Below are 11,620 nucleotides of genomic sequence, written 5' to 3'. Positions count from 1 at the left end.
TAATTGTTGGGGAAATGTGTAGACATTAGCTTAGATTCTCTGGCCTAGATAAGCTGTTTTCAACACTGTTGAAAGTTATTACTTATTATAGTAGTGCCTGTAGGGTCCAACTGAGATCTAGGGCCCACTGTACCCTACAAACACAAGGTGAGAGAGAGCCCCTACCCCAAAAAGCTTAGACAAGGGTGCAGAAAAGTTACTTCATGGCTCCCTGGGGTCAACAGGGGGGTTAATTTGATCCCTGGCACTACCTATAGCAGCCTCATGGAACCCACATAGGATAAGTGTGCTGTAGACTGGGGGAATCCTCAAGAGGCCACTTAAGATACCTTTATAGCCTCTTTTGTGCCACTGGGTCCATAGTCCATAACATGCGATTGGAAATGGAAAGTGGGGAATTATACTCTTGACAAACTCATGAGCACTTACATAGTTTGAAACAACAATTTCAAAATTTAGCCTTACATTTTTTTGTAAGTGCTGTTAAAGACCCTCACCTGCAATTCACATTTATTCAAAAGTTATTTTAAGCTACAACTGAAGTCTTTTAGATCTCCAGAACATGAGTGTGGCAATATTCCACTTATAACTCGGGACGGGCGTGCCTTTAAATGTTCAGAGTTCAGGTTAGGTTAGATACAAGTGTACAAAAGGCTGAAAATATCATAAGAACAGCTTTCTCACAGTATTTTGGCATTTTCATTTGCAGACCTGGATAGAAACTCAAAGTGAAGTAACACATAGTGGAACATCTCAGAACAGTGGTGGGCAACCTGTGGTCCATCCAGGTAATCCGCTGATGGGCCGCCAGACAGTTTGTTTAAATTTGCACAGCTTCCTGCAGTTCCCAGGGACTGCGGTTTGCCCTTCCCAGCCAATGGCAGCTGTGGGAAGCAGTGGCTAGCACGTCTGTGCGGCCGCGGCCACTGGGAGCTGCGGGAAGCTGTGCAAATGTAAACAAACTGTCTGGCAGTACGGTAGTGGATTACCCTGATGGGCCGTGTGCGGCCCGCAGGCTGCAGGTTGCCCGCCACTGTCTCAGAACCTCAAATGATGAAGCTAAAAATAGGTCAATGTTCAGGGGGTCCTTACCTTATCTGAACCCCTTCACTTATCCTCACTCTAAAATTGCATCTCTACTTTCCCTCACCCCCATTACCAGTCCTGATCTGCTTTTGAAGACAGAGAAGTGCATGTCAAAACAAACTTTGGAAAAAGGACACAACAAGTACACAGCTTTGTGCTGGCACCTTTCTCAGTTTTGAACTAGCAGCCCCTTTTTGTAGGCAAATAGCCCAACAGCAGCCACTGAAGTGAAGAAAGTGGAAAATCCAACCAGCCTCAGTAGTCCTGGTATAGATGGCAAGTTTCTCTCCCAAAAGGTAGTAGTGATTGGCCGGGCTGGGACATCCTGGAAGGGAGAACATTCAGTATTAGTGCAGGATCACCTCCACTATGAAAGGGAGAATATAAATATCAACAAAAACAACAAGGAGTCCGGTGGCACCTTAAAGACTAACAGATTTATTTGGGCATTAGCTTTCGTGGGTAAAAAACCCACTTCTTCAGATGCATATTTTCTCTTTTAAACAGAAGTATATTATATTCAGGCAAGGTCTGGCACTCTGTTGCTATTAATGCCCTGTTGATGAATCAGGAAACAACCAGAACAGAGTAGATAGCTTCTACTTGAGAAAACGAATTAAACAGGACATGTTTGTTGAGGGTCCCTAAAGCCTGAAATTAGCATATTTTAAAGAAAGAGACCAAGACTGGCCATTTGCATTCCCTTGTACTCACTTCAATAAAAAGAAGAGCTGTTTAAAAGGCAGGAAACATTTTTTGCCAAAATTTTATCAAATTGTTCCTTATTTTTCTCAGCAAAATTTTTTATCCAAATTAAAAAAAAAAATTCAACCAGCTCAATTAAAGGTGGCTGTGAGCAATGAATATACCTGAGCTTGAAAAGCTTCCGAAACTACAATAGGTTGTGAAAAAATACGAGGCCCAAAGTGTTCTCATCAATTTAAGGTAAGTATGGTAAAAGATACCTGTATGGATTTTTAGCCTTATTAAAAGTTGAATACTCTTTCCTGTGCCATGTTTACAGAGTATTTAGACAGCCTCAACCCTCTCTGGGTACCTGTCATGTTCCCAGGTATCCATGGACAGTTTTGGCAGGCAGTAGAATAGTAATTGTAGCTGTCATTTATGAACGTAAAGGCAACACATATTTTATCTCATCATTAATATCAAAGGAAAGTTCACAGGAACTGAAGGAAAACTTACAACTGATTCTGGTTCTGACTTCCAAATTTCACCTTCTGAGATTTTCCCCATGGAACACAGTATCTGAAAATAAAGAACTGATCAGTTCCATTCATTCTTTTAAAGGGCAAAACATTTGGCTTTCAGTTTTTGGTCTAAGCTGATGCTGCAATAATCAAGATAAGGTCTTAGCAAATAAGATTGTGTGTATTCAGATTTAACAGAAAATCTGATATTTGCACATCAGTTTGCTGGGAGGGGCTGTTATTTACTGACATACTCCCAGAGAAGCACCTCTTTCCTAGCTGTGTAATCACTCCAGTGTGAGTGATGGTGGTTTTTCTATGAAAGAAAAATAATGGTTCAGGATGAAGGAGTGGAAGGAGCCTCCTTAACTTATTCAGACCCTAACTCAGCAAGGTACTTCAGCACATCCCTAATTTCATATGTGAGTAGTCCTGCTGAAGTCAGTCAGGCTGAAAATTAAGCACAGGCTCAAAGATCTTGTTGAACTAGGGCCTGATATTAACCACAAATCTGTGGGCCATATCCTATAAAATTGGCATTAAAGTAGTGCACACAAGATGTGTAGATGTAAAACAGGTACATGCAAAATGTATCGGAAGCTAATTTTGAAAAACGTTGCCCCAACACAGGAATTGGATTGAGGTCATGTGAGGGAGGGAGAGACTAGGGTTCAGTGCCAGAAATGCAAAATTTATTTTTAAAAAACTAGTTGGTGTCTATTGGTGGCCATGAGAAAGTTCTAGGGTTACATGAACCAAGGAGGAGAGTGTGACAGTAAGGTGAACATTACTTTTTTAATGCACATGTTTCCAATATATAATGTGGATATCTTAATTTCTTGTTATTCTATCCCAGTCCTTTGCGGAATTAACAACATCTGATGTCTCCTGAGATGTGGTCCCATTTCAGACAGATCTAAGATGATTAGCAGGTCTATCTATGAGTTAGCACAATTAACAGTGTTATGGGGATTGATTCTTAAGTATACATCACTCCCAGGATACAGCTCTTTCCTGTTGCCCAACGTCTAAGCTCTTCAGTTTTGTCCTGAGCAGAGGTCTTTAGAGGTTCTGCTTTAATGCTTGCATCACTTGACACATGACGATACTTTATTGATTACTGCCCTCATACGAGATCCCAAAGCTGACCCCTTAACCTCTTATGAAACAAATCTGAGATTTCTTTTGTTGAAGTGTATCTGCCCATAAACCACAATGCTTACAAAAATAGCTAGGAAAATAGCATTTTTACAGACAATGAAGGGTGTATGTTCCTATGAATCATCATTATTCAGAATCAACCGAGCACGGGGCCTAACTTGTTCTCCAGGCCCGCAGCACAACTATCATTCTTGAAAATAAACTTTGGGGCTGAGCTTTTCAAAGCTGCCTATGGGATTTGGACACCATTGTTGCCAATTCCTGTCCTTTTATTGCAAGTCTGACAGTATTTGATGTTTAGCTTGCAGCTCCAGTTCCTAGAGACACATGATTAGGTAAAAATCTCAGCTTTAAAAAATTAAATGTCTAGCCCTCACGGTTGCAGAGGAAAGCTTGAAAGCATGACCTGGGTGCTCCGAAAGGCTCAAAAATGGAATTGCAAATAAAAAGAACCCAATTTTAATTTTTTTTCAAATCTAATTTTTAATCCAATCTAATGATTTTTAAATGCTTGAGATTGGCAATACTAAATTATCCTTAAAATTAATTCCCACTGGGCAGCTAGATCCCTTACATGGCTTTGAAAATCTCAGCCTTGATTTTGCAAAACACACTTAAATGTTCTCCCCATGCAGCATGCCATAAGTGTGGGGCTGTACCTCTCTAGCTGCTCTCTCTCCAGCCTGCACAGCCCCCTCCATGTACCCGCTCCATTCTGTAGCTGTCTCTGTTCCAGCAAAGTAGATCCTATCAACTGGCTGGCGAATGATCCTTTAAAATGGACAAAAATAGGTCGTATCAGCCAGATCAGGAAAGCATGACAAAATTCCTTGGGTAAAAAACAGGAGAAGGGTGCTTTAAATATCAATCAACACTTAAGAGTTAGCAATGCAGCAGGCTATTAGGATAGTCAGCCTTTCATTACATTTCTTATGTTAGACACTTCCTGGTGCTCCTTATGTTTTCTAAAGGCTCAGAAAGTATTACTGCAATCCTGCTAATGCTATTTTTGAGTGTGATTCTGGGGCTCATGGAAGTCTAAATGAGAACTAGACTGAGACAAGGCTTGTTCTCATTGTTATCATAGCCAAGACTCTAGAGATGAAAGATGGAGTCACTAGCACTCTGAATGGCATGCTGTACCATCATGACACTTTCCTGGATCATATAGCTTTGCTAGGATCTGCAATCATCTACTTTAAAGTAAGTTCTGTCTACTTTAAAAACTGAACGCACTATATGGTCATAAATCAGGATTTCTTTAGTGCTCTTAGCTAGTTTAGAATTGCAGAAATTTACATTTCACAAGGGATCCAGAGCACTTAACTGCACGTAAATGAACGGCAACAGGCAGGTCGGCCACTGCTGCTTTTTGGGGTCACTCTTGTTTTCATTCAAAAACCTGAATCGGGGAGGACAATACATGGTGGCACAGTAGTTACTGCATTAGGGCCTGTCTGCTAATAGGAACAGTCCACTGAAGTTACTCATGTTCATAAATATTTACAGGATCAGGCTTTTTTACTTTATTTTTAAAAATACCAATAAAATATATTAAAACACACAAAGGAAATGGTAATGCCAATCCCAAATCTGAAAAGCAAAATGTCATGAAAATTTACCAGTTTGGGCACACAAAATAAAACAACCACCCCTCCCCCCACCCCAAACAATCAAGCAATCTACTCACCTACTCTTCCCTGTAGTCAATGATGAAAGTGAAAATACTAATAATGAGACTCATCCATCAAAAATACCTAATCCAGGCAAGTGGGGAAGTAAAATTTTACAAGGCTGTTTGAAGTATTCCCTAAGCAATACTCCAGGTATAAAGAAAATTTGTTCACAGAGGACTTACAACCCTTACAAAGGATATTTATCTGATCATTCTTATCTTTCTGTTGTTGAGTCCCTTAGTGAGACACTGTACCTTCCAAACTGTGTCATTATCCCCGGTGGGAAGTAAGCTGTGTAGCACCCGCCAGAATACTGCTCCTCACACCAGTTCTTCTCTTCATAATGCACTGGCTGTAAAACAGAGTTAATGAAACCTCAGAAGGAGGAAAACCCCCTAAGGATGAAGCTATTACAAGAACTGAGAAAACAGCAGTGAAGAATAGCTTATGATTTGTTGTCTCGCTTTACAATGCCTGACTAGAGATGAGCACATTTAACAAGTCTCTTAATGCAACGTGGATGAGACATAAGCCTTAACTTCAGACACTGCTGGCTTTTTTTATTGGTTAATTTGGACACCGTAGAACTGGATCCTCCTAATTCTCTTGTTTATGTAGACTTGTGCTTCAGGCAGCAGAGACAACATGGAGTCAAATTCAGCCCTGGTGTAAGCAGGTGTAATTCCCATTGTATTCAGTATAACTGCACCTGCTTACTCCCAGGCTGCCTAAGGCCCCAAAATCAGAACTGGAAAGGACCCCCATAACCCATCCTTACTTATATACATTACTCAATAATTGCTCTGTTCTGTTCATTCCCGCTGGAGCACCTGGCATTGGCCACTGTCGGAAGACAGGCTACTGGGCTAGATGGGCCACTGGTCAGACCCAGCATGGCTGTTCTTATGTTCTTATACAGTGAGTCTGCAAAGTATGCCACTTTTGTGCATTACAGTATGTGGAAGCTATGTGTAAAATGGCATGCTACTGTGATTCATATCTAAACATTTCAACCGCCTAAAATTGCCTTCAATAAAATAAAGGATGTTTATAATATAAAGCAAACGAGTTTTCAGAAACTGGGAGAGCATACAAACCCTAACAGTCAGTTCTCCTCACTAGGAAGGGAAAAACAGAAAGAAACAAAAGCAGATGTTGCTATGGGAGGGAGCAACGATGAGACCAGGGCCGGCTCCAGGCACCAACCGAGCAAGCTGGTGCTTGGGGCAGCAGCTTGTAGGAGGCGGCATTCTGCCCAATCCTAGGGTGGCACGGCCGCTTCTTTTTTTGGTGGTGTTCCGCTCTGGCCACCCTGTAGGGGGCGGCAGCGCGGAGGACAGGAGTGCCCTGCAGCAAGCCCGGTAGGGCAGCCCGCGTCCTTCCCTCCCAGCTGACCGGAGCGGCACAGAGCGCTCCCGGCAGGTGGCGGGGCCACGTGGCAGCGCCCCGCTGAAGCCCTGGACACCCCCTCTTCTCTCTCTCTCTCCTCGTGCTCCCTCCCCCTCCCCCCGCTAGCCAGGGCACATCTGCAGCACAGGGAGTCCCCCTGCGCCCGTGCTCCAGCCACGCCGCAGGTTTTTTTTTTTTTTTTTTTGCTTTGCCATTCTGGCTGCCCTGGTTTTTTTTGTTTGTTTGTTTTTTGCTTGGGGCGGCCAAAAAGCCAGAGCTGGCCCTGTATGAGACAAAACGGAACACTGTGCCGGGCGGGGGCTGGATGGAGAGGCAAGCTATGGCACAGCAGCTGAAAATGGCTGAGATTTAGCGTATAATAATGAAGGTAACACTCCGCACTGAGGCTTTCGTGGCTCATTTTAAAATGAGCTCCTGTATTTTTAACTGCTTCACACAAACCTGTTAATCACTCTCAAATGGGATGTAAAGCTTTTCAGTATTTTTCATCACTCTTCTGTACAAACTAATAAGCGTGGTGAAGAACACTAATCCTGATTAAACATGGGACACAGTGCCAAGAACACTTTCCAACTTCACCCTGTGCCTCCCAACTACAATAATGAGATCAGCAGGATGTGCTATGTTGTAAGTTATGTTCTTACGTGTAAGGCTTCCTCTGAACCCAAAACCTTTGCATAGAGCTCGCAGATCCTCTTCTTCCTATGGGAGAAATGCAACAAAGATTTAAACACAAGAAAGAAAATAATCTACTGCTGCTATGTTCTTACTTTGAGAGAACAAAGATTATTCTGTGTCTAAGTTGGAGGTTTCAGCTCTTTTGGTTTTATTCTGATTACTGAGAGTTTGGAGGCCGGGAGTTGTACTTCAGAAATGAGTCAATAAACTTGATCAATGTACTGACATGCTCTGTTTTATATGAGCTAACTTTACGAGCAGTTTTGCAAATCACTCCCTAAGACACTGATCTCTATCATCTCAAATTCGTATATTATCCAAAAGTCATTTAATCTGCCAGAGAAAGAGAGAAGTGAGGTTTTGTACTTTTGTCTCCTGGCTGACAGCCTGTGCTGAATTTTGATGAGGGAAACAAACATTGCTGCTTGTGATCTCAGTGAACCAGTATGAATTTTAAAAATCCCTCTTCCTTTTTCACTTCTTTATTTGTATGGGCCTGTACTTCCTTCAGTAACAAAGCAATAGCAATGGAGTCTGTTCCCACTTCCCAGTCATTTTCTGGCCCTTGTTGTCTAGTGCTAGACATATCCCATTATTTCCCAAAAGGAAAAAGATCAGAATGAGACAAGCGCACCAGTTAAGAACCAAAAAAGAAAAACAGACCCATGCTCAGTCTATTTTGGATGCAAATCCTGTCCCATTCATAGAAGAAATGTAGGGCCTCAGACACAGCAGAAATACAGGAGGGCAGAGTATATAAGCAATCTACACAAGTGGACCACATCCCCCATGTATTAGGGAGCCCAGGTTTGTGGCAGTTCGGCTACTTCCCTGTGCAGCAGGTTCCAGGGGTGCTGCAGCAGTGGGCTGGGGAAAAGTGGAGAGAGAGGATGCCCCACTATGCAGCTCCAAAGCCTATTCCACGCTGCATAATGTGGAAACAGTAAGAGTGGAGGCTACTACACATCCGGAGTTACAGTAGCAGCCATGGAGTGACTGGGCTGTTGGTCTGTGCCCAGAGGAGGATTTCTTTCCCGCTCCACCTTCGCAGGACCCCGCCGTGCCAAGCCCAGCTACCCGGGCTTCTGACAGGGAGGAAAGATTTGGTCCTTTGTTATATTTCCTCTCCTTTCTGCCCTTTGAGGAATCATCTGTTCTGGAAGCAGAAATGCTTAATGTGACAGACTGCGAGAGTCACTGTTCTCATAGGATTTTCAGAGTTGGGTTCAGGTAAGTGCATGGGGTTTCTGGAGACTTGCTGGATCTGTGCCCATTACGGTGTGTGTGTGTGTGTCATACACTGACTGTGCTGATACAGTTTAATATTGTGCTGTCACATACTGTGAGCCAAAACACAAGCTCTTTCAAACCCTCGTCAATTCAATTCCACAGACATGCCAAGCAGCCCTAAGTAACACTAGGGGGAGCTCAGAGAGCTGCAAAAACTCAATGTGGGAGTCACACTGCAGTCAACAGGGAAAGGGAGCCAGTGACAATGATTAGAAGAATATCTCTTTGCTAGCTCTTTCTTTATCCTCCCTAAAGAAAGTCCCTTCTATCCATCTCAGACAAAGGCCCAGCTCAGGTGCTCTAGCAAGGCAATTCACAGAAAAGTGCCAGCGGACGCTGCATTCTTCCACTGGAAGCTGGGTTTCCAACCTTGCAAAAACAGCAGGGGGTCAGCCCTGAAAGCCCGGGGTTCTCAGGAATCTCCAAAAGTCACAGGCCACTGGACCACACCTAGGACACTCTGCTCCCTCCCGGTCCCTCCCTCCCCAGCTCTCTAACACCACAGTCCATTGGAGCCATATGGCCATTGACAGCTCACCCTACAGATGTTCCTGGACTCATCCTGGGGGGCTCTATCAAACAGAGGAGCTCCACAGAAAAGTAAATACAACCTCAGGCTGTATTAACTGTCCTGACTGTTCCTCACAAAATTGTGGCAGGAATAATTAGCCTCCCTCCAAACCCAGCCCTGGCCTGCCCTCTTCCCCGATGTTGATCACAGAACCTCCAGAGATCCCATTGCAGGGTCCTAGGAAGGTGAATTGTGTAGCAGAGGTAACCAACTTCGCTGCGGGCAGGTGAAGGTCTTTGTGGGAAGAGAGCAATTTGGCTCAGAGAAGCTGAAAGCTCCACTATTTGCCAACTAAATTGCAAAGACAAAATGACTTTGGCAAAAGCAAAAGTAAATATTAACCTGAAAATGGCATTTTCAGACAGCCAAGCAAATAAATGCATAGGAGGGCATTATATAGCTTTAATTCTCAATAACAAATATGCCGTTTCAAAAGAGTTGAATGACAACATTTTATTGAAGAGATTTATCTGAGTGGTCCCCCAACAAGGGTGAATCTTTGCAGATGTGCCTGCTGCTCACACAGCTGTGCCTTTTGCCCTGGAACAGTTTAGTATTTTATTTAAATGGCCTATTGATAATACTCTGTCCAGAGCGTACCATACTTCTACATGTGCTGTGGGCAAAATCCTCATCTGCGGTCCCTGTGCTCAATCATGGTTTCCGACAAGACTTGAGCAAAGGGAATGTGTTGCTGCATTGCTCCAGAAGCAGCCAAGGAAGCATATTGTGACTCTAAGCGTCCTCCTGGATTCCCTCTGCTCTGTGGAGGAAGTACCTGGTGCAGGGTACTTCCCCAGTGCACTGTGTAGCTCTGCTAGCCAGCGGGTATTGTATTGCCCCTGTTGCACTGCGCAAGAGATGGGGATGGTGCTGTCACAGCCAATGGAGGCTGTTCTCCTCCCTGCACTAATACTCAGTCTGGGCAGCTGGCATAAGGAAGCACCAGATGCCCCATTGAGTGGCTGTGCAAGCTGGGCCACTATCTAACCCATTGTCATTAGTGATTGGTCTCTGTCTAGGGGAATCTCGGGTAGTAGGTGGAGGTGGGTTTCACTCCCACAGCAGGTGGGCAGGCTGCAGCACTGTTGCACTGTGACTCCTGTTCCAGCCAATGGGGTAGTGTAGTGGCCATAGCCCCTACATGCAACCCCTGGAACACGGTTTCTGGATCCTTGGAAACCCAGTCCCAACATCAGTGACTCAATGTATCTGCCCCACTAGCTTACAGTTGGGTGTGGAGATGCCTCCTGGCCAGCCACTCAGTCTGCCCCTTTTCCCTGTGTAGAACTAAAGTGAGGCTTAAATTGTGTGCATGGGATGGATTTCTCATTGTAAATAATATACTACATTAAGCACAGTGTATGTCAGAACCATTCTTTACCGCTGAGAGTCATCGATAGTTTAATGTTCACTCAGAAAATATTCTAAGTCCCATTGTATAAAAATTAATCTCAGAGTCAGATGAACATGTTAATGCTTTTGACACTGATTGATAAATTGGTCTGTCTTTTATGATACCCCTATAAATAACAGCAGAATACGGACCCTGGACTTCAGAAAAGCAGACTTTGACTCCCTCAGGGAACAGATGGGCAGGATCCCCTGGGAGAATAACATGAAGGGCAAAGGGGTCCAGGAGAGCTGGCTGTATTTTAAAGAATCCTTATTGCGGTTGCAGGAACAAACCATCCCGATGTGTAGAAAGAATAGTAAATATGGCAGGCGACCAGCTTGGCTAAACAGTGAAATCCTTGCTGATCTTAAACCCCAAAAAGAAGCTTACAAGAAGTGGAAGATTGGACAAATGACCAGGGAGGAGTATAAAAATATTGCTCAGGCATGCAGGAGTGAAATCAGGAAGGCCAAATCACACTTGGAGTTGAAGCTAGCAAGAGATGTTAAGAATAACAAGAAGGGTTTCTTCAGGTATGTTAGCAACAAGAAGAAAGTCAAGGAAAGTGTGGGCCCCTTACTGAATGAGGGAGGCAACCTAGTGACCGAGGATGTGGAAAAAGCTAATGTACTCAATGCTTTTTTTGCCTCTGTCTTCATGAAAAAGATCAGCTCCCAGACTGCTGCACTGGGCAGCACAATATGGGGAGAAGGTGACCATCTCTGTGGAGAAAGAAGTGGTTCAGAACTATTTAGAAAAACTGGATGTGCACAAGTCCATGGGACCGGATGTGCTGCATCCGAGGGTGCTAAAGGAGTTGGCGGATGAGATTGCAGAGCCATTAGCCATTATTTTTGAAAACTCATGGCGATCGGGGGAGGTCCCAGATGACTGGAAAAATGTAGTGCCCATCTTTAAAAAAGGGAAGAAAGAGGATAAGGGGAACTACAGGCCAGTCAGCCTCACCTCAGTCCCTGGAAAAATCATGGAGCAGGTCCTCAAGGAATCAATTATGAAACACTTAGAGGAGAGGAAAGTGATCAGGAACAGTCAGCATGGATTCACCAAGGGGAAGTCGTGCCTGACTAACCTAATTGCCTTCTATGATGAGATAACTGGCTCTGTGGATGAGGGGAAAGCAGTG

General features: G+C 43.9%; 1 protein-coding gene across 3 annotated transcripts in view; it reads right to left on the bottom strand.

The window, feature by feature from the left end:
* Positions 1–292: 292 nt before the first annotated feature.
* Positions 293–11,620, bottom strand: part of LOC117868248 (amine oxidase [flavin-containing] B-like) — an 81,060-nt gene continuing 69,732 nt past the window's right edge. For 2 of the 3 annotated variants that reach the window (XM_034754056.1, XM_034754069.1), the window contains 5 exons: positions 7,186–7,243; positions 5,386–5,483; positions 4,115–4,226; positions 2,290–2,352; positions 982–1,411 (listed from right to left, as the gene is read on the bottom strand). In XM_034754056.1, the coding sequence (XP_034609947.1) occupies positions 1,256–1,411; positions 2,290–2,352; positions 4,115–4,226; positions 5,386–5,483; positions 7,186–7,243 (487 nt within the window). In that variant the 3' untranslated portion in view covers positions 982–1,255. Of the gene's footprint in view, positions 774–981; positions 1,412–2,289; positions 2,353–4,114; positions 4,227–5,385; positions 5,484–7,185; positions 7,244–11,620 lie in introns of those variants that run through there. The other variant, XR_004643595.1, reaches the window with a different exon arrangement.

The sequence above is a fragment of the Trachemys scripta genome, chromosome 1 (genome assembly GCF_013100865.1).
Source record: "Trachemys scripta elegans isolate TJP31775 chromosome 1, CAS_Tse_1.0, whole genome shotgun sequence".
In the NCBI taxonomy this organism is placed as follows: domain Eukaryota; kingdom Metazoa; phylum Chordata; order Testudines; family Emydidae; genus Trachemys; species Trachemys scripta.
This window is presented reverse-complemented; position numbering and strand designations above follow the sequence as displayed.